This window comes from Ostreococcus tauri (assembly GCF_000214015.3).
Source record: "Ostreococcus tauri WGS project CAID00000000 data, contig chromosome 04, whole genome shotgun sequence".
NCBI lineage: Eukaryota > Viridiplantae > Chlorophyta > Mamiellophyceae > Mamiellales > Bathycoccaceae > Ostreococcus > Ostreococcus tauri.
This window is the reverse complement of record NC_014429.2, coordinates 476,161-502,413: the sequence shown is the minus strand read 5'-3', so window position 1 is coordinate 502,413 and position 26,253 is coordinate 476,161. Positions and strand designations below refer to the sequence as shown.

General features: G+C 58.8%; 15 protein-coding genes across 15 annotated transcripts; 7 read left to right on the top strand and 8 right to left on the bottom strand.

The window, feature by feature from the left end:
* Positions 1 to 85: 85 nt before the first annotated feature.
* Positions 86 to 1,438, bottom strand: OT_ostta04g02840 (Cytochrome b561/ferric reductase transmembrane; the record flags this gene model as incomplete). The annotated part of the gene is made up of 1 exon (XM_003078770.2): positions 86 to 1,438. One exon carries the CDS (start codon positions 1,436 to 1,438, stop codon positions 86 to 88), a length of 1,353 nt encoding a protein of 450 aa, XP_003078818.2.
* Positions 1,439 to 1,770: 332 nt separating this feature from the next.
* OT_ostta04g02830 (Voltage-dependent channel, four helix bundle domain) lies at positions 1,771 to 7,134 on the bottom strand (the record flags this gene model as incomplete). Its single annotated transcript, XM_022984519.1, has 1 exon — positions 1,771 to 7,134. The coding sequence occupies one exon, from the start codon at positions 7,132 to 7,134 to the stop codon at positions 1,771 to 1,773; it is 5,364 nt and encodes a 1,787-aa protein (XP_022838780.1).
* Positions 7,135 to 7,446: 312 nt separating this feature from the next.
* On the top strand, positions 7,447 to 9,231 carry OT_ostta04g02820 (P-loop containing nucleoside triphosphate hydrolase; the record flags this gene model as incomplete). The annotated part of the gene is made up of 1 exon (XM_022984518.1): positions 7,447 to 9,231. The coding sequence occupies one exon, from the start codon at positions 7,447 to 7,449 to the stop codon at positions 9,229 to 9,231; it is 1,785 nt and encodes a 594-aa protein (XP_022838779.1).
* A 97-nt stretch (positions 9,232 to 9,328) lies between these two features.
* Positions 9,329 to 10,747, top strand: OT_ostta04g02810 (RNA methyltransferase, RsmD; the record flags this gene model as incomplete). The annotated part of the gene is made up of 1 exon (XM_003078767.1): positions 9,329 to 10,747. One exon carries the CDS (start codon positions 9,329 to 9,331, stop codon positions 10,745 to 10,747), a length of 1,419 nt encoding a protein of 472 aa, XP_003078815.1.
* Positions 10,748 to 10,759: 12 nt separating this feature from the next.
* Positions 10,760 to 10,987, bottom strand: OT_ostta04g02800 (Heavy metal-associated domain, HMA; the record flags this gene model as incomplete). Its single annotated transcript, XM_003078766.1, has 1 exon — positions 10,760 to 10,987. The coding sequence occupies one exon, from the start codon at positions 10,985 to 10,987 to the stop codon at positions 10,760 to 10,762; it is 228 nt and encodes a 75-aa protein (XP_003078814.1).
* A 298-nt stretch (positions 10,988 to 11,285) lies between these two features.
* On the top strand, positions 11,286 to 15,572 carry OT_ostta04g02790 (Autophagy-related protein 2; the record flags this gene model as incomplete). The annotated part of the gene is made up of 1 exon (XM_022984516.1): positions 11,286 to 15,572. The coding sequence occupies one exon, from the start codon at positions 11,286 to 11,288 to the stop codon at positions 15,570 to 15,572; it is 4,287 nt and encodes a 1,428-aa protein (XP_022838778.1).
* A 493-nt stretch (positions 15,573 to 16,065) lies between these two features.
* OT_ostta04g02780 (SecY/SEC61-alpha family) lies at positions 16,066 to 17,535 on the top strand (the record flags this gene model as incomplete). The annotated part of the gene is made up of 2 exons (XM_022984515.1): positions 16,066 to 16,397; positions 16,599 to 17,535. The coding sequence occupies 2 exons, from the start codon at positions 16,066 to 16,068 to the stop codon at positions 17,533 to 17,535; spliced, it is 1,269 nt and encodes a 422-aa protein (XP_022838777.1).
* Positions 17,536 to 17,598: 63 nt separating this feature from the next.
* Positions 17,599 to 19,785, bottom strand: OT_ostta04g02770 (Helicase, C-terminal; the record flags this gene model as incomplete). Its single annotated transcript, XM_003078763.1, has 2 exons — positions 17,599 to 19,560; positions 19,666 to 19,785. The coding sequence occupies 2 exons, from the start codon at positions 19,783 to 19,785 to the stop codon at positions 17,599 to 17,601; spliced, it is 2,082 nt and encodes a 693-aa protein (XP_003078811.1).
* A 238-nt stretch (positions 19,786 to 20,023) lies between these two features.
* OT_ostta04g02760 (Zinc finger, HIT-type) lies at positions 20,024 to 20,920 on the bottom strand (the record flags this gene model as incomplete). The annotated part of the gene is made up of 1 exon (XM_003078762.1): positions 20,024 to 20,920. The coding sequence occupies one exon, from the start codon at positions 20,918 to 20,920 to the stop codon at positions 20,024 to 20,026; it is 897 nt and encodes a 298-aa protein (XP_003078810.1).
* Positions 20,921 to 21,021: 101 nt separating this feature from the next.
* Positions 21,022 to 21,381, top strand: OT_ostta04g02750 (ATPase, V1 complex, subunit F; the record flags this gene model as incomplete). Its single annotated transcript, XM_003078761.2, has 1 exon — positions 21,022 to 21,381. One exon carries the CDS (start codon positions 21,022 to 21,024, stop codon positions 21,379 to 21,381), a length of 360 nt encoding a protein of 119 aa, XP_003078809.2.
* Positions 21,382 to 21,712: 331 nt separating this feature from the next.
* OT_ostta04g02740 (P-loop containing nucleoside triphosphate hydrolase) lies at positions 21,713 to 22,979 on the bottom strand (the record flags this gene model as incomplete). The annotated part of the gene is made up of 2 exons (XM_022984514.1): positions 21,713 to 22,506; positions 22,625 to 22,979. The coding sequence occupies 2 exons, from the start codon at positions 22,977 to 22,979 to the stop codon at positions 21,713 to 21,715; spliced, it is 1,149 nt and encodes a 382-aa protein (XP_022838776.1).
* Positions 22,980 to 23,230: 251 nt separating this feature from the next.
* On the top strand, positions 23,231 to 23,383 carry OT_ostta04g02730 (unnamed product; the record flags this gene model as incomplete). Its single annotated transcript, XM_022984513.1, has 1 exon — positions 23,231 to 23,383. One exon carries the CDS (start codon positions 23,231 to 23,233, stop codon positions 23,381 to 23,383), a length of 153 nt encoding a protein of 50 aa, XP_022838775.1.
* Positions 23,384 to 23,436: 53 nt separating this feature from the next.
* OT_ostta04g02720 (Epoxide hydrolase-like) lies at positions 23,437 to 24,540 on the bottom strand (the record flags this gene model as incomplete). Its single annotated transcript, XM_003078759.2, has 1 exon — positions 23,437 to 24,540. One exon carries the CDS (start codon positions 24,538 to 24,540, stop codon positions 23,437 to 23,439), a length of 1,104 nt encoding a protein of 367 aa, XP_003078807.2.
* A 187-nt stretch (positions 24,541 to 24,727) lies between these two features.
* On the top strand, positions 24,728 to 25,168 carry OT_ostta04g02710 (Thioredoxin, conserved site; the record flags this gene model as incomplete). Its single annotated transcript, XM_003078758.1, has 1 exon — positions 24,728 to 25,168. The coding sequence occupies one exon, from the start codon at positions 24,728 to 24,730 to the stop codon at positions 25,166 to 25,168; it is 441 nt and encodes a 146-aa protein (XP_003078806.1).
* A 136-nt stretch (positions 25,169 to 25,304) lies between these two features.
* Positions 25,305 to 25,853, bottom strand: OT_ostta04g02700 (Proline-rich protein PRCC; the record flags this gene model as incomplete). The annotated part of the gene is made up of 1 exon (XM_003078757.2): positions 25,305 to 25,853. The coding sequence occupies one exon, from the start codon at positions 25,851 to 25,853 to the stop codon at positions 25,305 to 25,307; it is 549 nt and encodes a 182-aa protein (XP_003078805.2).
* Between the last annotated feature and the right edge of the window lie 400 nt (positions 25,854 to 26,253).

Genomic DNA, 26,253 nt, shown 5'->3' with positions numbered 1-26,253 from the left:
CCACACCACCCTCGTCGTAGTCACACGTCACCGTGCCGAGCATGACTTTACAAACGCGATTCTACTGTGGTATATATGCACGATTCTATACATCTGAAGACATTGTTTGACCCGTTTCGATGAGATACGGTGCACTTGGATTCGTGGACCGGCGCCGCTGCTTGAAGCAGTACAGATTCATGCCAGCGCCGACGAGCGCGACGGCGACGACAGTCGCGTACATGGCGTACATGACGTCTGGCGTCAAAAATTTGATACCAATCGCACTGTCGGCACTGTGCTTATCCTGGATGAGCTTGGCGCCGGTGACGACCGCGGCAGCGGCAATGCTTATGACTATTGGCCCAATCACACGATGTGCGAGGAACCACGCAGGGCGAAGCGACGTCGGGATGAACCCGAGGCGGTTGCCGCCAGTCTTGTTCGGACGAAGCACGCCCAAGGAAATTTGTGCCACCCAAAGACCTATCGTGCCCAGAGCGAGCGTGTAATGCGTGTCTAGAAGCGACGACTCTCCGTGATCCTCGCGCCCGAGCAAAAGCCCTAGTGCAATCGCGAAAATGAGCGATCCGATCGCCGCGCCCAACATGTGCAACTTGAACCACAACCCATCCGGCAAGGCATTCTTCACCAAAGTCATCGCACTCGCGCCCGGCATGAAAATAACCCACGCCATGACCATCAGCACACCATGAGTCACGTCTCGCGTCAACGTCGATGTCGATGACCCAGAACTCGCCGTCGAGATCCCCGTGATGTCGGCGCTCACCGTCCCAAACGCCGAGTGCTTCCCCGGCCACGCCGACGTCTTCATCCCCCAAATGAACGTCTCTGTCCCAGGCGTCGCATTCTCCTTCGTGTACCGAAACTTCAACGTCATCCCACTCGCATCGGTGGTCGTCGCAAGCTCCGTAATAGAGCATCCCGCTGAGCACATGGTCGAAGGCGTCGCATGGCTCGTCAACGTGTACGCCTTCGAGCTCGCGCCGTTCGCCTGACCCACCGAGACGACCGCCGACGACATCGACGCCCCGGGCCCAAACGACGCCCAACCCGCCGATCCGGGATTTTTCGTCCCGGTAAACGTCGCCTTGACGTAATGATCCACGCGCGAGACGTCCGTGGAATCGATGGCGGAAAACGCCAGGTCGATGCCATCGACGACGTTGGCGTAGACGCACCATGTTAACCCGTCCGTAGCGTCCACCGCGCACGCGGCATTGACCGTGACCGCGGGTCCGGACGATCCGTGATCGTCGTCGTCATCGTCGTCGTCGTCGTCGTCGTCGTCGTCGTCGCCGCCGTCGCCCGCGACGCCGCGCGACGCCGCGAGCGCGAGGAGCGCGCACACGAGTGCCAACATCGCGAGCGTCATCCACCGAGGCTTTCGCGTTCGCGTTCGCGTTCGCCTCGCGCTTCGCGCGCCGAGGGCGGACATGATGAGTCGAACGGTATTTTTGAGACTCTTTATCGCAAGAGACGCGGCAGATGGCGGTCGCGCGAGGTGCGAGGCGAGGAATAACGCGTCAAAACAAACGCGCAAACAAACGTCCACGTGGAACAAATATGCGCGAAATGCCGGTAGATTCCTTTTGGAACATTGGCGGCGCAGCGCCGAGACAAAACACTAGCAAATAATTACATCGAGTACTTTCAGGAGGCACGCTGTACAACTAGCGGCGCGCACAGAGCACAGTCACCATTACCGTTACATTCATCCATAACACATCCAAGGAAGATGTCGGTTTGTATACATTTTAACGCTCTCTTTTATTTCTTCTTCGACGCGAATCGTCCCGTTTTCACCGCCTTGGCGCGTTCTAATTTTATCCGCAGTTTCGTCGCGAACATGTCAAGCAGAAGCTTGCGACGAACGGTAACAAATACATTCGCCGTGGAGAGCAATCCCTCATTCACCGCGTTCTCCGCAAACTTACTCAAGACGCACGCAATAATCATGCCGATCAAAACGTAAGCACCGAAGAAGATAAACGTCGTGAAGTAGAGCGCTGGAACGAAGATGTTGCTACAGTTCGCCGCCACACCACCCTCGTCGTAGTCACACTTCATTGTGTCGAGCATGACTCTTTTCCAGTTATCCCTCGTGATGACGCGAAGAAGTACCATAAGCGACGAACCAAAATTGCGAAAGTTTTCGACTCGCCCTCTTGGGTAGTTTGTGTCGTAGTCTCCAAAGATATTCATCCCCAACACGGCGTAGACAAACATCAACATGACGATTAAGAAGAAGATGTGAGACACGCCCTCGAACGAACTTACGAGCGTGTTGAAAACCGCACGAAGACCCCTCGCCTGTTTGAATAACCGAAGGATGCGTCCCAGCCTGACGACGCGAAGCACGTTGGTGCCGACAAAGTCCACTCCTGCGAGGTCTGGAATGCTCGCCACGACTACGATGAAATCGAACACGTTCCACGGTTCAGAGAAGTAGCGCTGCGGTAAGAAAGCACAGAGTTTCAGTGCGAGCTCCAATAAAAATATCCAAGAGAAAAATATGTTGGCACTCCGCTGAAGTTCCGCGTAGAGCGCCGGTTGATCGTTGTGGTACGATGCCATCGTCACCGTGTTAGCGATGATACAGAAGATGATGAAGTTCTCAAAACGAGGGCTGGTAACCAGCGAAAACGTTGATTTTCTGAGGAAGAATCGTGGCCCAGCGGCGTCCGAATCATCCACAACCTTCAACTCCGCCTCGTGCTTCTTCATGCGCAAGATATCTGACCATTCTCTCTGCTCTTCCGAAAGAATCATCGACGAACCACTCAATTCGTCCGCTGACTTGTAGTGGTGGCAAACGAGTGCAACAATCATGCTCGTCCACACGAAGGACACGATGACCATGAAGGTCAGAAAGTAAATCGCACTCCAGCCATTCTTATTCAACGACGGTTGCGAATCCAGAGCAGTCGAGTCCATTCCTTGGAACGCGATATCAATCCATCCATCCCGAGTGACCACAACGAAAAGAGTGAGGATGGAAATGAGAGTGTTGTCAAAGTTGAGCGGCGGATGTAACCACTGCCGGGTAATGTGTGCCCCATTCGCGTCGATGAACGTTCCTACGCACGTTTCCCTTCCGAGAGCTGTTGGGTCGTTGCAGTAATCGAACTTGCCGGCGAAGAGTTGCGATCCTAGGATGGCGAAAATTATAAACTGGAACAGTCCCAAGCACAACACGTTGACCAGTTCCGGTGAGATGTGGACCAGCGTCGCCACGGCAATTTGCATACTTTTCATCCTATTCAGCAAACGTAAAGGCCTCAGAACTCGGACAAGTCTGAATGTGCGCATGAACTGCAGCTTGGATGCGTTCGCGGAAACTTCAACTACGATAGAAACTAGAACAATGATGAAATCCAAACAGTTGGCGTACGATCGAAGGTACGCGCCTGGATGCATCGCGAAACCCATCGCGAAGATCTTGATTATGGCCTCAAATGCGAAAATCAATGTGAAAGAGACGTCTGCCGATTTCATGACCTTCGCCAAATCGCTATACGGATTCACTGTTGGCGCGGATACGGCAAGCTGAGCACAAGACAACAAGATGATAAACAACATCAGCCGCTCGAACACCTTGTGCTTGATGAGCATGAAAACTAGTCGCCGCATCGGGAGTCTAGGCTTGAATATAATGAGCGATGGATACTGCATGCACTCTTCATCCGTGTTCGCTCGAGATTTCTGGAACCAATGCTCCTCTGCGATTCGACCAGCAAACTTGCCCATCTTCGACTTATCGACGACGATGTCACGCACTGGCAATCCGGAGGCTCTCCTGACTTTTCCTGCGTTCAAATCCTCTTTGATTCTCGGCAAGCTGAAGTCTACTTCGAGTATCGGTGGCATTTGCGTGTACTCAATGATAGGCATGAGAGTGCTTGACCTATGTACAGTGTCCCCTGTCGTCTGTGAATCGTACGAACGAGAATTGTGCGGACTTCCTGAGGATCGTTGAGAGTTCACATCTTGATCCGACGTGTACTCGATAACGGATTCAGTTATTGGTCCAGTTTTTGGTTTGTCTAACTCCCTGAGAGACTCTGAAATCGATTTCTTGCCCGCACTAGATTTCCTGGCGAGAGATCGCCAGACTGCGCCTCTCCCCGCGGGGCTGTCGGACGACTCTATCGGCTGTAAATCTGAGGAATCATCCATGTCAACAGCTACCTGTTGCCCGTGCCTCTTAATATTCTTCTTCTCCTTATCGTCCACGGCAGCATTCTCGACCTGCAAGCTGATCAAGTTTGCGTCTGCAATGGCCGCCGCACCCTCCGCGCTCATCGCCTCGCCTTTGAACTTGCCAATGTGACCGGTTTTCTTACCCTCCGCCCGCCGTTGCGCGATAACCGCCGTCTGCTCCTTCGGCATTAATCTCGCTTCCGCGCTCTTGACGACAAAACCTTTTGCGGACGCTTGCGAAGCCCATGCGAGCGCCTCTTTAGTACCTCCGTCGGCGCTTCGTTCTAACAGGCTACGTCGAAGCTCTGCGAGCGCGTTCTCCTGCAGTTTTCTCCGCGCGTTCATCGCATCCCTGGTCATGGTATCAGTGAGTTCTTCGCCATAGTTATCTCGAAGCGCGTTGGCATCCATTATGTTGACGTCTTCATCGTCATCGCCTCCTTGCTCCACAGCTGAGTCGATCTTCCACTGCCGGTAGGCCCTCCGCACCTGACGGTCATCCGTCGGGATTGGAACGCCATTGGCAACGTACAACGCAACCTTCGATCGTGTCTCTTCGACCATACGAGTGGTCAACTCAGCCTCTGGAGCACCGTCGTCGTACGCCGACTGCGAAGTCATCACATCGCGATTTTTTTCCAGTTCGTCGAGGACGTCACTATTTTGCTCGCCTTCACTGCAATCGCTGTCGTCGTCCAAAATCCCGGTTTTTTCTAGCCATTCTTCTACCACAACGACCTCTCGTCTAAAATTGCGTTGCTTGCGTAATTTCATCCTCGACATGATACGCTGTCCGTCAGGATGGCGACGGACTTCGTTCGCAGTGTAAAACGTTGCATCGCTATCTCCAGAGCCTTTCTTGCCTGTCTCTGCTACGACTTCGCTCGCTTCTCGAGCCGAACTGGACGACAACGTCGCATTGATGTAGTGTTGCCGCTTCATTTGAGCATCTCTGCGTTCTTGCTCGGACGCCCGCTCCAGTAGCTGCTGTTGTTTAAGCTCCTTGTCATGCGAAGCTCGCTCAAAGGTTTCAATAAGCATCGCAGTGACAAGATTCAGCAGCACAAACGACCCGATGAAAGACCAAAGAATGAAGAACAACGCCGCGGATGCGCCGTGAGACGTTTCCATCGCGGTCAGCGCAGTCTTGTACCAGCTCGCCCCTGTTAGGATTTCGAACACAGTAAGAAAACTATCGCCAAACGTGTTGAAGTTTGGTCGTACGTTGTAAAATTCAGGCTTTCCACCAAACAACTGCGTGCCCAAAACTGTGAACACGAATACGAACACGAACAGTAACCCACAGAAGCTAAAGATTGAGCTCAAGCCCTCTAATGCGATGTCGATCAATCGACGAATATTTTTGTTTCGTGCGATCAGCCGCGTTGCGCGCAACACCCGTAACAGGCGGAACGCACGCGCAACCGCAAATGAACTATTCCCGAACGCAACCTCGATCAAACCAGCTATGACAATCGTCGCGTCGAATACGTTGTATCGATCCCGCACGTATCCTAATATTCCGTTAGCGAGCACTTTTAACACTAATTCGACACAAAACAAGCATAAGAAGGCGTAGTGACAACTGGTGAGTATCGTCTCGACTTGTTCGCTCATGTCGCGATATTGAACGGCCAGCAAGATGGTGTTTGCCACGATCGCCACTGTGATCGCGTTTTCAAAATGATGGTGCTCCACGAGTTGCCGCAACGGTTTTTGGTACGCCAGATCCTTTCGCATGAACTCTAAAAGGTCTTTACTGATGCGCTCTCCGTAGCTGAATTCGCCTGGTCTCCTACTTGCCACGCGCTTCACGTTCCGCGCGCTCATCGGTGGCGTGATTTGCTCATACATCTCTCCGTCAGCCATCTTCGCATCTACTATGGCCGTCTGTCGATATTTTGTCGCAACAGCTGCAAGGACAAACGATGATATGAAGACTGCGCCGAACATGACGGCGAGCAAGAAGTAAATGATGACCATCGTTCGATCACCCGTCCCGTCGATGACCTGATACATGAGATCCACCCATCCGCGCAGAGTCAAGACTCTGTAGATGATGAAACTAGCGCCGAGAATGTTGTCGAACGTGGTGTGGCCATTATCGAACCCGGTGAGAGACGTGGCGACACAAATTTGCGACGCGCCGCACGTGTGCCCCCCACTGTTCACCGAACACGCTACGTCGATATCATACGCGACGAATTCACGCGTGCTCTCGTGCATACATCGCCCGTTCAGCGTGCCCGCGAAGCGCTGCACCCCGAGAATACCCAAAACTATAATCACGATGACGACAAAGAACAAGACGTTTAGCACCATGCCCATCGACGCAAACGTGGTCGATACGAACACTCGCATGCTCGAGAAACTAGATATCGACTTCAGCGGACGCAGCGCGCGAAGACCCCGAACCGCCGTGAGCCCTCCACCCGAACGACCCGACACCGTGAGCCCGAAGGATATCCAACCGCCGACCACTATGAGGAAATCCAACACTCGCCAACCGTCCCTCAGATACACGTCCACGTCGGGCGGCCCGAATAGAAAATTGTTCGCAACCACCTTAAGCGTGAGTTCGAGCGTGAAGATCGCTGTGAAAACCGTCTCCGCGACGTCCAGGCCTTTATTCCACGAGCCTTCGTCTTCCAGCGGCTTGTACAGCGCCAACGCGACGCAGTTCGCGATGATCGTCGCCAGCGTCACCCGCTCGAACCACACCCACGCGATCAGTCTCCGCGCGTTCCTCCGCACCGCGCTCGTCGACGGAAACAAACACAGCGACATGTCGCTCTCGTTCATCGCTCGCCACCATCGTTTCACCCGCGCGCTATTCCTCACGAAGAAGTTCCCACGTTTCGCCGCGGCGTACTCCGTCTCTCGAACCGCCCTCGCCGCGCGCGCTCTTCGCAACGCGCGTTCATTCTCCATGGAGTCGTCCACGAACGTCGCCTCGACGTGCGCGCGCGTTCGCCGTTCTCCCTCGCGCGCTCGCGCACCGACGAACGGTCGCGCGTCGTCTCCGCCCCCTCTCGACGCGCGCGCGACGTCTCAACCGCCCGCGCGTCCCGTCGACGCGCGAGCGACTTTTTCCACCGCGCGCGCGTCGCGCGCGCGCGGTCGACGGACGCGCGTCGACGTGTGCGGCGCGGCGAACGCCCGCGGCTGGAATCATCGCGACTCTTCGTCTCGTCGCGCGACTCTTCGTCACGACGCGACGCGTCGGTGCGGACGACGCGACGGATGCGCGCGCGGGCGAGCGCGAGGGTGGGTTCGACGGCGCGCGCGCGCGCGGCGTCGCGCGGACGACGCGTCGTCGCGCGCGCGGTGGGCGGGAGAGAAGACGCGCTCGGTGGGCAAGATTTCATCTACTCGCAGCGGAGCGGGGTGGAGGAGACGCTCTTCAAGGGGGTCGTCCTCGGCGTCGACGCGGACGTGGCGAGCGGAGAGCACCGAGAGGGGGGGTTTAGGTCGTTTGGGAACGTTGAGGGTGAATTTTACGTCCCGGAGCGGTTCATGGAACGGGTGGCGACGCACGTGGCGAAGAACCTGTTGGCGGACAGGGACGGTTTGCGGAGCGCGAAGCCGGCGGTGATGTTGGGGATCTGGGGACACAAAGGGTGTGGGAAGACGTTTAATGTGGAGTTGGCGTGTAAAAGGATGGGGTTGATGCCGATCGTGACCTCGGCGGGGGAGTTGGAGGACGGTACGGCGGGAGAGCCGGGGGCGATGTTGCGCAGGCGGTATCTCACGGCGGCGAGAGCGATGCGAGAGACGGGACGGTTGAGTTGTTTGATCATCAATGACATCGACGCGGGGATCGGACGGTTTCGAGACGACCTCGGAACGGTGAACAACCAGATCACGCACGGCACGCTCATGAATATTTGCGATAATCCGACGCTGGTGAGCGAGGGAAACGCGTGGCGACACGATGCCAAGATGACAAACGCGCGCGTGCCAATAATCGTTACGGGGAACGATTTCTCGAGATTGTACGCCCCGTTAACGCGTGATGGGCGGATGGATCTGTGGATGTGGGAGCCGACGAGGGACGAGCTCGCGAAGATGCTACACGCGATAACGAAGGATGATGGATTGTCCGAGAAGGATTGCGAGACACTCGTGGACACATTCCCGCAGCAACCGCTCGACTTCTTCGGCGCCATACGAGCGCGCGTATACGACGACGCTGTACGTGATTTTATTCTAGACGTTGGATTAGTGGGTATGAACGAAGCCCTGGTTGGTGGTGTGGAGAGTAAAAGGAAAACTCTGGGCAAGGTGAACGCCTCGCTTGAGCGACTAATCCAAGCCGGCCACGAACTGTGCGAGGAGCAAGAAAATGTGAGCAATATTCAGCTCGCTAGGGAATACATGCGCTGGCAAGACCCAGAGGATCTCGAGCGAGCGCGATCGTTGGAATCCGCGGCTCGCACGCGAGGTCCACCGACGACGTATGAACCAGACGAGACGGCAGTCGCGATGCGCGAAGAAGCCAAGGCGACAATGCGCGCCGCCACGGCGGAGCGAGCGCGAACAGCGGGCCCGGTGGCCGTCGAGGAGGTGGAAGAAGGTGAAATTGAAGAAGTCCCTTGGCGCGTGGAGAACATCGGTGAGGCACAGCGCCTGTACGAATCAGGGACTCCATGTTTTGACATTCGTCCGCTGAAGGATTTCAACCGCGAGACGCTCAAGGGCGCCACCTCCATGCCGGCCGCCGTGCGCACCGGAGGCATATCAGATTTTGTTGATACCCCAGCAGTGGACGCCATGCTTGCCGCGATCGCCGCCGACAAAAAGTACGAGAAGACGTCCACCGTCGTCGTATTTCACGGCGCCGAGGCTTCTGAAGCGTATCGAGCCGACGCCCTTCGCGCCCTGACCACCGTCTTCGACGACGTCATCGAAGTCGAGGGCGGCTTCCCATTTTATTTCAAGCATTTCACCCCGGGTGGGAAGCGCCGCCCTCGATACGTCGGCTACGGCGCCGAGAACGAGGAGACGTTTTGGACGGCTAGCAACTAGCGCTTGATAATTTGTACAACGCGCGAGCGCGCAAAGCGCTCCAATCCATACCGCATCCCGCGACGCTGCACTCCGCGCGCAGACGACCACGAGTTCGATGCACGCCCGCGTCGTCTCCTCGACCGCGCATTCTCGGTGTTCCACGTCGAACGCGAACGCGAGCGCGCGTCGACCGAGCTCTCGAGCCGCCGCCGCCGCTTCGAGGTCACTCAACTTGATTCGTCTCTCCGTCGCCGCGCGAGCGACTGGCAAGGGATACGACAGCGCCAAGGACGCAGAGGAAGATTTATTGTTCTGGAACGAGGAAGACCTGATCGATGACGATCCGGTGACGATCGAAGATGACGACGAGGATTGGGACGACGAGGAGGACGAAGACGACGACTGGTTCTTCGTCCCGGAGGGGGCGAACGTGCGAGCGGTGGACGAAGATTTGTTCAACATAGAGGATGAGGACGACGGTGCGGGATACGTGATGGATTATGTGCGAGTGCCGACGCGAGGGGAGAGAGTTGGGTCGGACGATCGTGGGGTGAACACGTCCTTGAGGTCGCCGCGGAAGAATCCGCTCGCGCCAAAGGCGGACGAGAAGCCGAAGCGCGTAGTTGGTGAGAGTGGTAACATCGATGCGAAGAAGGAGAACAAGGGAATGAAAAAGGAGGAGGTCGAGCGCATGGTGCGCATGGGAGTGCCGCGCGATCTGTTGTTTGCAATCGAGGAAGAGAAGAAGGAAATCGAGTCCTTCAACAAGAAGAAGGAAATCGACGCGGCGAAGAAGACGCACAAGCGCATGACCATCGTCGCCGGAAAGTACGCACGTCGTAAATTATTATCACCGAGTGGTCTAGACACACGACCGATGATGAGCATGGTGCGAGGGGCGACGTTTGACATGATGTTAAACTTTCTTGGTTCGCGTAGCAACGTGCAGTTTCCGCCGAACTCACGATGGCTCGATCTCTTTTGCGGCACCGGCGCGATCGGCCTAGAGTCCATCTCTCGAGGCTGCGTCGAGGCGCACTTTGTTGAGATGGACCCGTGGGTGATCAACAATTGCACCAATAAGAACATCGCGACGCTCGGTGTACAGAAGCAGACCACGACGCACTGCGCCAGCGTGCAAGCCTTCATGAGTCAGAACCACAAGAGCGCGCGAGGCGTCGGCGGTGCGTTCGATTTTATCTCATTCTGCCCGCCGTACTACAAGGTCTCCTACCCCGAGCTCTTACTCCAGCTCGACGAATCTGCCTTGATCAAGGACTCGACGGTCTTAATCGTCGAGTACGCCTCTGGGCAAGCGAAGGACATACTCCCGAGCATCGGCAAGCGCCTCCGTCGCGTCCGCGACCGCCGCTACGGCCGAACCTTCGTCGCCCTCTACGTCTGCGACGGCCGCGACGTCGACGTGGACGACGACGACTTCGAGACGCCCACCAAATTCGGCAAGCCCGTCAAGAGCCGACGCGACGACGACGACAACGACGACGACGACGACGACGACGACGACAGCGTGTAATCCACCGCCCACTCACGCGCTCGACCGCACCACGCTCACCACGGTCGTTTCCCGTCCGCACTTGCTCACCCGCGCCCGCACGTCCTCGGCGTCGAGCCCCGCGCCGACGACGACGACCAACTTGTCCTCCACGCTCGTTCGCACCGACGTGACGGCGTCATCCTTACTCAGGATTCGTTTCACCGCGTTCGCGCACCCGTCGCACGCGAAGTCACACCGCAGCGTCACCGTGGTCGACATCGCGCGCGCGACGACGCGTCGCGACGTGCGGTGGATGACGACGACGCGCGTTAAATTGTGAAATTTAAAAAATGCATCGCGACGACGCGCGACTTCGCGACCGGCGAGCGCGCGCGCGCGCGCGCGAGGGCGATCGACGCGCGATAGTCGTCGCGCGCGCACGTCCGCGCGGTCGACGCGATCGACCCGTGGACGTGGACGCGGTGGACGGGCGATCTCGTCGAGACGTGCGGTGCCGAGCTGTCGATTTAGATTCGAGTCGTCCGGGTGACGCCCCGCGCGAGGGGTGATCGACGCGATGGCGATGCGCCGGGCGTGTGAGTACGTCGTGTCGAGGGCGCTGGCGTCGATCGCGCGCGATGGGGGGGGGGGCGAGGGTGGAGACGCGGGGAGGAGATTCGTCTCGGACGCGCGCGCGGGCGCGGGCGCGCTGGAGAACGTCGAGTTGGACGTCGACGCGATCGCGTCGTTGGGGGGGGGGTGGACGGCGAAGATTGGGGTGGAGTTGGTCAAGGCGCGCGTGGGCGGGCTCACGGTGCGAATACCGTGGGAAGCGATCGGAAGGGAGTCGTGCTCGCTGGAGGCGCGGGACGTCTCCGTGGAGCTCAAGTGCGTCGGCGCTTGCGAGACGGAGGTGTTCGAAGCGTTCGAGAGCGCGGGTGAGGCGACGTCCAAGGCGTCGATGGTCGTGCGTCAGGTTCTGAACGCGCTCTGTAAGGGTCTTCGCGCGCGAATGCGGGAGCTTAGGATTGTGGTGCAGGACGCGAATGGCGTGGGCAAGCTTTTGGTGCGGCTCGAGGTGGCGGAGTACACGCACGGCGTTGGCGTGTTGTTCGAGGGACTGTCGGTTCAAAGAATCTCCACTGGGTTGGAGTGCTCTGTTTCCGAGGCGCTGGTTCGAGACGTTCGCGGTCGAGTGCAGGTTCCGAGCGATTTCAGTCGCATCGAAGTTGAATTGGAAGAAGTCGAAGCGAACGCATCCGTGTCGGTGGTGAAAAGCTTTAGCGATCTCGTTCGTGCTCGCGGCCTCGAGTCGCAGGGTCGTGTCAAAGTCACTTCGCATTCACGCTTGCGACGATCGTTCATCGATGACATACTCACGAACGATTTGTCAGCGAGCGGGTTGAGTTCGAGCGCGTACGAGGAGGCACGAGACGACATGGGAGATAGTGTGTACGAAGATTCCAATGAGGAATTCTTCGATGCGGACGAGGTCGCTCGAGAAATGTCGGAGTCTGCCATTTTCGACGAAGATGACGTGGCGAGTACGTCGAATGGCAACACCGTCATCGTCTTGACTTGTCCAAAGTTTTCTTTGCACGCCCCTTTTGATGAGACCGTGTGCACATTGACTCTGACCGAGATTGTCGTCGACTCAAGTAATGGTTTAGACACTAGTTGGGCTGATTTACGATTCATTTATGGTTTTGACGATGATAACCATATCGATGCGAGTTTCTCCTCGAGCAGTGACGACGTCGTGTGTGGTATGGTTGTGCAAGACGATTGCTTATCCGTGAAACTTGGTCATTTCAAAGCGAGCGTCAACGGAGTCCAATGTCTCTCGTCTCTCACAAGCGATGCAGCCGCGTCGGCATCGATTTATTGGCTCGACGATCCACTGCATCCTATGGATGGATCCTTGCCACGTCGCTGCGTATCAGAGGTGAGGGATGTCGAGACGGCGAATGGTATCAGCGCAACCCTTCGAGAGCAACTCGCAAACGACGCATCGTTTTTCGTCAAAGTGAGCGTCCCGTGTCTCAATGCTACACTCGGCGTTGACGCTATCGAAGCACTTTCGGCGATCGTTCAGTCCATGTACGAGCTTCCAGACCATCATCTGTTGGCGCTTCGCACACCGACTCCCGATTCCATCCTGAGTCCTCTCGTGGTCGCCCTCGAAGTGGGCGCGATGGAAATTCAGCTCGTGAATTCGAGTACCGCATCAAGTCATATCTCTCGCGATGATTTCGCAGCGAGCGAGGAGTCTTCAATCGCGGAGGCTCGCGTTTTGTGTGAATTTCAGCAGACACGGTGCTTTCTCGCAACAAATATCGCGGGATCCCTCGGTTCAGACTTCGCGTGGGCGCAGTTTCGCCGCGCAAGGGCGACGGTAGACGGCATGGAAGTGTTGTGTGTGAATGGTCCGGTGAGTGGAGACAGCGTCACGCCGTCTTCGGTCGCTTTTGCGCGCATGGAAGGCAAACAAACATGCGTAGACGCAAACATCGTCAGGACAGTGATTTCAGTCACGCAGTGTGAACCACTCATTGAGCGTCTGAATAATTTCATTCCGGTGACAGAGGGTGAGATATCGGCGTCCCCCAATGAATCAACGCAGTTTGCGTTGCGATTATTCAATTCTTCGTTCGTGCGCAAGTTGAACGATTCATTCGGAGTTCTTTGCGCTGATTTTTTGCGCGTGAACTCCAAGCAAGGTGACAGCGACGAGGGAACGGTGGGGTTGGGCGCAGAAGTATACTGCGGCGAAACGACTGGTTACGTCGTTCCACCAGGAGTAAAGGATACAGACGGCCTTCAAATGTTGGTCGCGTTTCCCTTCACTCACGACTCGATGCTCGCAGAAGGTTTCGCTCCCATTTTCAAGGCGAATGCGATGTCCCTGACGACGCTCGCGTCAACGTCTAACACTGCGATCGCCAACATACGAACGCATGATTGTACCATCACGTTACACAAGGATACTCTGAAGGCGGTGAATCGCTTGTTAACGCCCGACATTGAATGTTTCGATCGACCAGGCACTCCAGACAGCTGCTGCGACGAAAACGAGTATGTCTTCGTGAGTCCGGCGAAGAAGAAGTCGGGCGTTGTTCACGCGCGATATGGATCGGACATCACGGAGAGGCATATTGCGGATGCTACGAGAGACCAAGGTTTGCCTCCAAAAGCCAGGACTTTGGGTTCCATCATCACTGAGGGGCGGCAACGGCCGCTGCTAAGTCGGTCGACGAATACTGAAACTGGTCCGAACGTCATAGAGAATTTCTTCTACCGCGACACGCGACGAGTCAGACGTAAGCGCGCGCAGCCACTGTTTGCGTCTGGAAGCGTTTCCGGGGTGCGTCGGAGGAGCTCGATTCGCGTACGAATCGACGATATGAACGCGACGACAATGAGTCAAAGTAGGTTTGCTGGTGAGTTCGGCACGTCATCCGTGCATATTACGCCCCGCGCCATGAGGCGTGTTTCCCCGAAAGAGGCGCCTGCACGTTACCTCCCGCTACCCAAAGACGCCGTCGTCCCGCAGAGCACCGTCCACTTGCACGGAAAGGCGTTTGAGGTATGCATCAGGCCTGGGCTCTTCTGGTCTCCAGTTAGTTCTCCGAGACACGCTGACTCTGTGGAAACTGACCCGCTCGGTTCATCCGCGGGAATCAAACTCTCTCTTCGAATGAATACCGCACGCATCGATTCGTTCCCTCCGCATGATGGAGATGCCACGCATCGCATCGCATGTTCGGTGCGTGATGTGCTCTGTACGGATATCACCTCTGGAGCGACGTGGCCGAACGTGTTGAAATACGACGCGAGTTCAGGAGAGCGGGAGGAGCGAGCGGACATGTGCTTACTCGATGTTACCGCGTATTCATGTCGAGGTTCTAACGAGTTGGAGTATGTCGTGAAGGCTTCTTCTTTGCCCTTACATGTGAAGCTTGATCAACGAGTCGTCAAACTTCTTCTGGATGTCTTTGCCAACGAGATCGAGCCTTCGCACGTCATGTCTGCAGAGTCGGAAGACACGGCATACTTTCAAAAGATTGAGGTCGGAAGCACGTCACTGCGATTGGACTACTGCGGGCGCCAACTTGATATCGATGCTCTGAGATCCGGAAATCTTCTCGAGGTGCTCAATCTGGTACCTTGGGATGGAGTGTCGCTCAACATCGAGCCGATACGTCTGACGGGGATCTCAGGTGTCGCGAACGCAATGCAAGCCGTCATCACGAGATGGCTTGAGGATGTCACGCGAACACAGGCAGGGAAATTCGTGCAAGGGGTGAAGCCGATCAAGTCAGCGACGAACATCGGGCGACGGGCGATGGGTATCGTGAAAAGGCCACTTGACTATCATCGCAATAACAAGCGCGGGGGATTCGTCGCTGGCTTCGCGCTAGGAGTCGCATCTTTCGTCAAGGAAGTCTCACTGTCGTCCATGGAGCTCGGGGCTTTCGCCGCGGGACAGTCCGCAGCGCTCCTAGATGCGGCGGAACACATGATCGAGGAGCACTCGGCGCGAGAGGCAGATGACGCCGAACCCACCAACATACTCCAAGGACTTTCGCTCGCCTCCAAGGCGGCTTGGCGAGGCGCTGGTCGCGCCGCCACCGCGGTGATCGTCGAACCGATCCGAGACTACCGCACTGGCGACGTAACGAGCTCCAGCGCGTTCCTCGGCGCCGTTCGCAAAGTCCCATACGCCACCGTCACGGGCGCCAAAGGTTTCTCCAAAGCAATCGACCACGCGTTATCCGGCGCGATCGCCAGCGCGCGCGCCGTTCGCGCTCCGCCGTCGCCCACACCAACGGTCGACGACGTCGACATCGACGTCAGCGACTAGCTCACGACGATTGATTCATCTTCTCTGTATCTCTGTATCTCCGCGTCTCCGTCGCAAATCCTCGTCCTTCCACGTCACGGCTCGGAACCCTCGAACGCACTGTCCACAGCACACGCGCGCGCGCGTCGAGCTCGCCCGCGAACGACGCGACGCGAACGATCGAGGACCGATCGGTATGCGCGCCGCGCGCGTCACCCTCTCCCGCGCGCGCGTCGCGCCGCGCGTCGACGAACGTCGCGCGCGTCGATGCCCTCGAGGTCGAAGCGCGACGATTTCAACCGCGTTCCCGACGCGCGCGACGCGCGCGACGACGCAGAGCAGAGGCGAGGGGGTGCGAATGAACGCGTACGCGAAGGAAACGCCCGCGTTTGATCCGCTGGGGATCCTAGACGTGTCGAGAGGGGACGACGGGATCTTCTCGCCGACGTTCGGCTTTGATAAGCCGCGAACCGCGCGCGCGAGCGGATCTTCGAAAACCGGTGGGGAAGCGAACATGGATAACTTCTTCAAAGGGAAGCTCCCGGGGAAGATCGCGACGGTGTTCGCGCTGTTGGTGTTGTCGAGGGTGGGGACGTACATTCCGATCAGCGGCGTCGATAGGGCGGCGTTCGCCGAGTCGCTGAGCGGCGGTGGTGGCGTGATGGGATACGTCGACACGCTCACGGGTGGAAGCATCTCAAAGCTTGGGATATTCTCACTCGGGATCGTGCCGTACATTAACTCGAGCATCATCTTTCAGTTGTTGGGGAGCGTGTTCCCAGAGTTGAAGAAGTTGCAAAAGGAGGAGGGCGAGGCGGGAAGGAGGAAGTTCCAGCAATATCAAAGGTGCGTCAGCGACCGCGCTTACGTTCGTGCGATGGCGGTGATGTGACCTTTTAGGTCTCGTTCGATTGAGCTCCAGCGCGTCACGACGGGTTGGTGGCCTGAAAAGAATAACGGAAACTGAGCCATCTGAGCTGTGTGACTCGAAGCCAATTAGCTGAAACAACACCGACTGACCTTGATTTTATTTCGCGCGTCTCACAGATACGGTGCGCTTGGTTTTGCAATCGTTCAAGCCGTCGGTCAGTGCTTGTACATTCGTCCGTTTGTGGAGGATTTCAGCCCGGTGTGGTTGTTCGAGCAGAGTTGCGCTCTCACCGCAGGCGCGATGATTCTCATGTATATTGGCGAGCTCTTGAACGAAGTCAAGCTCGGTAACGGGACGTCCTTGTTGATATTTGCCAACATTGTAAGCGCGTTACCGTCTTCCGTCGGCCAGACGATAACACTCGCGCAGGAAAAGGGTGACGCCACGGTTCTGCCAGTGTTTTTTGGCGCGTTCGCGCTCACCACTTTGGGGATTGTGTATGTGCAAGAGGCGGAACGCAAGATCCCCATGAACTATAGCACGCGCTTCAACGCCGGCGGCCTCGCCAAGTCTTCGTACTTGCCGTTCAAGGTGAACAGTGCTGGGGTTATGCCCATTATTTTCGCCTCGTCTTTGCTCGCTTTACCCGCTACGTTGAGTCGATTTACCGATAACGGTGCGGTTCTTGGCGTGGCGAGATTCCTCAGTCCCGGTGGCGGTGCAGGCTATGTTCCGGTGAACGTGGCGATGATCTGCTTTTTCAACTACTTCTACACCTTCCTGCAGCTTGAACCGAAGGATGTCGCGGATCAGTTGAAGCGTCAAGGCGCCTCCATCCCCGGTGTTCGCCCGGGGGCCGCTACGCGCGACTACATCACACGCGTGCTCGAACGCCTTTCGGTACTCGGAAGCGTCTTCTTGGGTGCGCTTGCGCTTACTCCAGGTGCGGTTGAGCAAGTTACTGGTCTGCAAACTTTCCGCGGTTTCGCTGGTACTTCGCTTTTGATTTTGGTGGGTGTCGCTACGGATTCGGCAAGGAAGATTCGCTCCGAGCTCGTAATGGAGTCGTACGATACCAAGCTAGACGAGTTCTACGGTTCGAAAAAGAAGTAGGTATTTTAGCAACGAGATTTGTGGTTTCTACAACGAATGATTCAAGCAAAAAAAACAAACGATCTAATAACGACCTCTTCCTCGTCCTCCGCCCGAGAACCGTCCTCCGCCACCGCGACCGCCCGCACGTCCGCCTGGAGAACCTCGTCCACCGAACCGACCACCAGGAGAGCCTCGGCCGCCACCGTAGTTCCCACCTCGACCAGAAAATCGTCCTCCACCACCGCCGCGCCCGCCACCAAAACCACCTTCGCGGGCTTGCGGTCGCTGACTCAATTCAGGCAACTCAGCGCACTCGATGATGGTGACAGCGGTCTTACCGCTGGTCGCTGGCTCTGAGAGCGCGACAAACTTATCGGCGAGTTCCGATGGTACGTCGAACACGGCCGCCTTGTTATCCATACTCAACGTGAGACGACGAAGTTGAAGCTCACTCTCGTCCATGCGTTGACGTAAGAAGTTCCAGACATATGTCGGAGTCCTGATATCGACGCCGTTGGCGGTGAAGAGCAAAGTTGTCTGCCCTGAGTGCGACGTCAATAGAGAGCGCTGACGAAGTTCTCCATGACCTGCAAGCTTGGCGATCGCCATCGCAAGTACCTCGACTGGATCGCGACCCTCTTCGCTGTCGCTGTCCTCACCCTCGAGTAAATCGCGCGCGACATCCATGAAGAGCTTCGCGGCACCCTTATGCACCTTGCGAATTTGTTCGCCGGCAATCTTCCCCGCAGCCTTGGCCATCTCCGCCGGTTGCGGTGGTCCGATTCGAATGAACTTGAATCCTCCCTTACGCTCGATGTTCGGTACAGCCCACTCGTTACGCGGCGTACAAAGGGTGACGCTAATTCCAGTTGCGCCCGCTCTTCCGGTTCGCCCCGAGCGGTGAATATACGTCTCTGCATCTTTCGGTGGTTCGCACTGAATGACAAGTTCCACACCCGTGATGTCCAAACCGCGAGCGGCGACATCGGTCGCGACCAAAACCTGGAACTTGTCTTCGCGAAACAACGAAAGGACGACTTCGCGTTGGCTTTGGCTGACGTCGCCGTGAAGCGCCTTTGCCCCCTTCGGGATTTCCTTTTGCAGGTTGTCGCACAACTCGCCGCAATCGCGTTTGGTATCACAGAAAACGATAACACGTCCACCACCAGGGGCTTTCGATCGAATGACGTCGCATACGAGGTCAACTCGATCGGACCACTGGCACGGCAACAACATGTGCTGCACGGCGCCGCTCGCTTTTTGCTTTTCGTCACCAACCAAGTCAACCGTCGAGTAGTTGGGCTTCAGGAAGCGCTTGGAGATGTCCTTCACCCACGATGGAAGCGTGGCGGAGAACAAAAGTGTTTGCACGTCACCAGAGCTCTTCAAAATGGTCTCGACATCGTCGACGAAACCCATGTTCAACATTTCGTCGGCTTCGTCGAGCACGCGAAACTTCAGATCCGTCATCATCAGCGTCTTGCGCTCGAGGTGATCCTTCATGCGTCCCGGGGTACCGATCACGATATCAACACCGCTTCGCAAACCCATCTCTTGCTCGCGATACGGCGCGCCGCCGTACACACACAGAGATTTGAATCCGTACGAGTTTCCAATCCAGTCGAAATCCGCGAAGACTTGCTTTGCGAGCTCTCTCGTAGGCGCCAACACCACGCACATCGGTCGTCTGCCCTGCACCCGTCGTCCATTCGCCGGCATTGGCGACATCTTGGCCATCAACTCGATGATGGGCAGCACGAATGCCAGCGTCTTCCCGCATCCAGTCCTCGCTCGTCCCACGACGTCGCGCCCGCCGAGCGCGATTTCCAGCGTCTCCGCCTGAATCTGAAACAACGCATCGTACCCCTTCTTCCGCAGCGTCGTCTTCACCGGATCAGTCAAACCCTTAAAATTATCCAACGCCAACGGATTCGGCTCCTCCGGTTCGGGCGTCCCGAGTTCGAGATCTCCCTCCGCCCGCTCGTCCTCCTCTCTTCGCGCGCGCGACTTTTCTCTCTTTGATTCATCCTCCTCATCGCTCGCCTGCATCGCGAACATCCTCCACCGATCAGTCTCAACGCGCGACGCTTTCATTTCTCTCCTCAATCTCGTTCGCTCGCGTCCATCGTCCTCGCCCATCGCTCGCACCTTTCGCTTCTTCTTCGTCTCCGTCGCCGCCGCCGCCTCCACCGTTCTCTCCTTGGAGCTCTTCTTCTCCTTCTTCTCCTTCTTCGCCTCCTTGGCCGCTTTATCCTTCGTCTTACCCATGACGACGACGGGCGTGTCGCGCTCGAGGCCGTGCGCCGTCGTTCGTTCGTCGACGCGCGCGGGCGACTGGGGCGAGCTCGGTCGACGCGGCGGCGTGTCGTGTCGTGTCGTGTCGTGTGTACAGGAAATGTGATTATTTTGGTTTATTGGGATCGGCGCGCGCGTCCGCGCGGACGGTCGCGACGCGGACGGTCGCGACGCGCGGGGAAGCGTTCGTCGATGGACGCGTGATGTGGCGTTACACGTCGGTACGAGGGTCGGATTGGGCGGGTGATGGGTCGGGGGCGAGGGCGAAGTCGGCGCGCGCGGACGACGGGACGACGTGAAACGTCGGGAACTCGATGACGGTTTTGCCGCGTAGAGCTGTGGCGATCGCGTCGTGGACGTCGATCGCGTGCCAGAGCTTGGCGTTCGCCGGGGTGCCGAACTCCTCGGTGAAGACGCAGAAGCCATCCTTCTCTTTGAACGCGGCGAGCTTGAACGGAGCCATGGACGGTTTGTTTTCAACCGCCAACGTCAACTCTCGCACGTGTGCGGCGTAGAATTCGCTCAGCGTCGCGTTTTCGCCCGCACTCTCGTCGATTCGTACCACGCGCGCACCGTCGATGTGAAACACCCACTCCAATCGCCAGCGCAGTTCGTCATCTTTCCGATTCCATACCGTCGCGTTCCTCCGCCTTCGCTCCATGCCCTCCGCGACGAATCGCACCTCGACGCCGCGCTCGGCGCACTTCGCACGCAGCGCCTCCTGTTCCTTTCCTAAGACCATTCTCGACCGATCATCCCGATTCCGTCCCCCTCTACCGCCGCGTCCGCCGCGTCCGCCGCGTCCGCCGCCGCTCACCCGCTCGCCGTCGCCGCGCGTCGTCGCGTCCCCGCTCGGTCGCCACCGCCGCGCTCGCTCCCCCACCGCGCCCATTTCCTCTAAGAACCGATAATCTCGCACCACGTCCGCGTCCGTGAGCCGCTTTAACTCGACGAAGGCGTCGCGGCGTCGCTTCCCGTCGCACGATTTCTCAATTTTGTGCGCTTTAACGCACGCCAACGAACACGACGTCGCGTCGCACGCGGGGCATCGATACCGCGACCGCGCGCTCGCGCAGGACGCGCACGTCGTGTCCGCGAGCGCGGGCATGCGCGGGGTCCGTCTGGAGCGCGCGCGGCGCGTCGATGTGTCGCGGCGCTCGAGTCGCCGCCGGCGCACTTCACGACGCGCGCCGCCGGGGCGCGCGCGTCATGAACGAGGACGGCGACCTGGTGGCGGTGATCGGGGACGAGGACACCGTCACGGGATTCCTTCTCGCGGGCGTCGGACACGTGGACGAGCGCCAGAGATTGAATTACTTGGTGGTGGGCGAGCGCACGACGGATGATGAGATCGCGGACGCGTTTAAGGCGTTCACGTCAACGCGCGAGGACGTCGCGGTGGTGCTCATCACGCAGGTGATCGCGGATAGGATTCGACACCTCGTGGACGCGCACTCGAGGGCGATACCGAGCGTGTTGGAGATCCCGGACAAGGAGAACCCGTATAGACCGGAGAGCGACAGCGTGTTGTCCAGGGTGCGACACTTGTTGGGGGGAGACGGGACGTGACCGCGCGCGCGGTGGGATTGTTTTACATCGTTCTGAACGTCGACTCGAGGACTGGAGCGATGAGCGTCGCGAAGAGCTCACGGAGGAGCGCGAAGACGAGGCTCGGGACGAGGCTCGGCCGACGGCGCTCGCGAGCGCGATGCGTTTTCGGGCGCGATGTGTCATCGATCGCGGTGTGAATGCGCGATTTAGTCAACTCCGTTGCGCGCGTCGCGATGGTCGATAGGTGAGTGCGTCGGGGACGCGTTTTGAATGAAGATTGCTGTATATTGCCGTCCACCCGCGAGCTCGTGTCTAGAACGAGCGCGAGAGGTGTCTAATTGCGAATCGCTTACGCCTTGGCCACGACTTCCTTGCCCGAAATTCTCTCGTACACCTCACGAACCTTGAGACCCACAATGGTCTGGAAGAAACCCGTACCGTTGTTGGAGCCCGGACCGTTTTGGTACTTGAGCATTTGCTGGGTGATTTCGCCGTAGAACTTGGAGGACGTGTTGGACAAGTGAGACTCAACGTAGATGAGCTCTTCGAGCTTGTCGAATTGACCATCCATCTCGAGCACAGTGACTTCCTTACCGTAGTAGGTGTCCGGGCCGTAGAAGAACTTGATGCCCGGGTAAGAGCACGTCAACTTGCGGCCGCACGGGATCCAGGAGATGGTGGAACCTTCGTCGAAGAGGTACGGGGCGTCGAAGTTCTCCACGTTCTCCTTCATGATCATGCGCACGCGCAAGATCTTACCCTCGTTGTCATCCGGGATGAGCTGAGTCGGGAGCACTTCGATGACGACGTCGGCGTGTTCCTTTTGCGGGTCGACGAACGCGTCGAAGTCCGGCTTACGGGCTTCGATGGACGCCTTGATCGACTCCAAGGAGTGACCACGCTCAGCCATATCACGTTGGATCTTCCAAGCGAACTTCACGTCGTCGGAAATGTCCAAGTAAATCTTGAAGTCGAACATGTCGCGCACGCGCGTGTCAGCGAACGGGTGAAGACCTTCGAGGATGAGCACCTCCGGGGATTCAATCTTCTCCGCCGGGTCGAACACACCGGTGACGTGGTTGTAAATCGGCTTATCGACCGACTTACCCTCCTTAAGCGCCTTGACTTGATCGTACATGAGGTCTATTCAATCGTAAAATCGTCGCGCGTCGTCAGTCGATGCGCGTCCGCGAGTGGATAACGAGCGCGCGATCGTCGCGTCCTTCTCCTCCCTCTTCCCACGCCTTCGTCGCGTACGTACCAAAGTTTTGCTCCTTGAGGTTCAGCGCCGTCAAGCCGCTCGTCTTTCGCCCCGCACGATCGTTCAGGTGATAATCGTCCAGGCACAGCACCGTCGTCGTCTCCGAAATCAACGTGTTCGAGTCCGGGTTCCCGCCCTCGGGGGGCGTCGCCTTCCCCCCGAAGAGGGACGTCATGCGACGCATGAACGTCGACTTCCCGCATCCAGAATCAGCGGCGAGACCGATGATAACCGGACCGTCTCTTTTCGCCGTCGTCACGACGCGCGCGCGCGTCGCGCGCGGCTTCACCGCGTCGCGCGTCGCCCGCACGGGCGCCGCGCGCACGCTCGTGGAGAATCCCAAACTGGCGGACATGGTGACGTGTGCGGAGGCGTTCGATCGCGCGTGAGGTGAAAACTTTGTGTAAAAGTTTTCGTGCGACGGCGAGCGACGTGCGTCGACGCGGAGTGGCGGTCGCGCGCGTCGACGCGAGGGCGAGCGACGATCGCGCGGGTGATCCTATCCGATCGGACGGGTGAAACCCTGAGGGGTATTTCTGGGTCAGGACTCGTCGAACATGTATGGTGGACACCGAGGGGGGTGGTGGTGAGTCGTGACCCTGGACGATGTCGATAGGCTCGACGCGGGCGCGGCGCCGCGCGGGCGCGGGCGGGGGAACGTCGAACGCGTTCGGGTCGACCGATCGACGGTGCGGTGGGGTGAAGACGGTGCGTGACGCGTCGTCGATGACGACTCGGGCGCGATGTGGCTTAAATTAAAAGAGGCTGCTAAATAACGTAACGCGGGCGCGGCGGCGACTCCGGTTTCGGCGTCACGGAAGCGTCGCGAGCCATTTGAGTAATTCGGCGTTGGACTCCGTCGGGGCGTCGTCGTGCGGACAGTGCCCGCCGAGAACGGGTGCGTACAGGGCGTTGGGCTTGATCTCGCGGATGCGCGCCGCCTTGGTGGGCGTCATCCACGGATCCTTCTCGCCCCAGAGTAACATGAGGGCGCCGTCGTAATCCGCCAAGAGATCGCCAGCCTTGACCTTTGTGCGCGAGCCGGCGAGGGAGAGTTGATAAAAGGTATCGATTGCCCCCGGATCCTGCGCCGCGAGATCGATCGATCGCACCAAATCGTCATCGACCTCAAACTCGTACACTTGCTGAAGGATTTGCTTGATGCGAAACTTGGTCGAGTAAAAGATCCCAGTCGCCACGAGACGGCTGAACTGCTCGCGAATCGCATCCACGAACGACTTAGACTCCACGGCATCCATTTCCCTGGCGTCACCCACGGCACGCTGGGCCAGGGTTTTCTTCTCCGGCCCCGGCGCGGCATCCGGCTCAAAGTTCCCGGCGCTGTTCACCAGGCACAACCCTTTACAAGACTCTGGCGACGTGCTCGCGGCGTACAGCGCCGCGAGGGCGCCGATTGAGTTCCCAGCGATCACCGTCTTATCCGTCGGCGACGCCCCCGCGACCTCCTTTGAGAAATCAATCACTTGCTGTCCCCAAAACTCCATGCAATACTTTTCCTCAACCTTCGGCGACCACCCGTATCCGAGCATGCACAACGCGTACACCCTGTACCCCGCGCGCGCCAACGCGGGAATCGTATATCTCCAGTGATAACTATGCGCACCAAATCCGTGCACCAAGGTCACGATCGGTCCATCGTTCGATTCTCCCGCCGAGATATAATTGCACGCGTACCCGCGCCACGTCCACGTCCGCCATCCCCCCTCCCTGAGCGCCACGCGTTCGCGCCCCTCGCCGTCGCTCTCGAGCTCGACGTGGTCAAAAAGCACGTTCGCCCCGTCGCGCGCGCGCGTCGCGCTCGATCGCGATGCGCGCGCGGTGGTCCATCGCGTCGTCGTCGACGTCGACGTCGCCCGCGCGCGCGCGCATCGCGTCGAGGCGACGCGCGACGCCATCGCGCGCGGCCGCGCGCGCGCGCGCGTCGTCGACGTCGGCGTCCCGCGCGTCGTCGACGCGCGCGACGGCGTCGACGTGGACGCGTCGCGGTGAGACGAGCGATGCGCGGGCGACGCGCTCGGCACTCGTCGACGCATCGCGACGTCGAGCGCGACGTCCACGGCGCGCGCGCGCGGAGGAGATCCGATGGCACACGCGCGCGCGCTGTCGTTCCGCGCGCGCGCGGGGGAGGCGCGGGCGACGCTGCGCGAGCGCCGCGGGAGGAAATCGTCGATCGTCGCGCGAGGGACGACGTGCGGAAAGGTGGAAAAGATGAACGCGGAGGAGTTGGAGATCGCGATGGCGAACAGAGAGACGCCGATGGTGATTGATTTCTACGCCACGTGGTGCGGGCCGTGCGTGCTGATGTCGGCGGAGCTGGAGAAGGTGCAGGAGCGACTCGGGGACGCGGTGCGGTGCGTGAAGGTGGACACGGATGAGGAGACGGAGCTGGCGACGCAGCTGCAGATCCAGGGGCTGCCGACGTTGGTGTTCGTGAGCCCGGATCAATCTAAGCCGGCGCTGAGAACGGAGGGGATGCTCCCGGCGGAGACTGTGATCTCCGTGATCGAGAACGAGCTCTCGTAGGTCCCGCGCGTTAGGTCGCCGCGCGCTAGGTCGCCTCGCGCGTCGCCGCTTCGTCTCGCTCGCTCGAGTACGGGGGAATTTTGGGTGTGTAATCTACGTCAACTTTCTATGCGTTCTACTCACGGGAGCGTGTCGATCACCAACCGTACTTTTGTCGATTGCTCGCGCGCGTGTGCGCAGCCTTTAAGCCGGACTCGATGGTGCGCTCCTCGGCTACCTTCGCGTCGTGCAAGAGCGCCGTGAGCTGGTGCTTGTGTCGCGCCGCCTGGCTCCCCTGGGTGGTGTGAATCCTGGAGAACTGTCCCTCGATGGGTATGATCGCCGCCCCCGGGCCGCGTGCGGATTTCCTCAGGTCGGCGGCGGAGATGGTGGCGATTTTTATTTCTCGTCCGTTTCGCTCGCGCTCTATCTTCGCCGCCGCCGCGAGCGCTTGATCGACGAACCCGTCGCCCGTGACGTCGAATTCGACGATATCGTCCTCGGGTACGTTCGCGTTCGCGTCGCCGACGTCGCCGTACGCGTCCTGATTCACCCACTGTCCGTCGTCGCCCACCGCGTACATATCCGCCGCGTGCGGGCCCGCGTCTTCGTCCGAGAGCTCGTCCTCTTCATCCTCCGCTTCATCGTCCCTCCGCCCGATCGCACCCGACGACACCGTCGGCCTCGAACCCAAATCAAGCGCCATCTCGCGTCCACCCGCGCCCGTGTCCCGCTTCGGCTTCGGCAGCGCCGCCGCCAGGCTCGTCCCGGCGCCGTCGCGTCCTCCGCCCGCGCGCGCGCGCTTGGGCAATCTCTCGTCCTCCGAGTCGCTCTCCGAATCATCCTCCAGCGCGCGCGCGAGCGCGGGCGCGGGAATGGTGACCACGCGCCTCGTCGACGTCCCGCTCGCGGCTGGGAGCTTGGAGAAGAGCGACGACGACGACGTGGGCGGCGGGAGCGACGACGCGACCTTCGTCGACGCGCTCTTCCGCGCAGACGGCGTCGCGCGCGCCGTCGGCCGCGGCGCGACGGTGTCGGTACCGTCGTCGTCGTCAGACGACCCGTACGCGTCGAGGCCGAGCATGGTGGACGACGCGGACGACGCG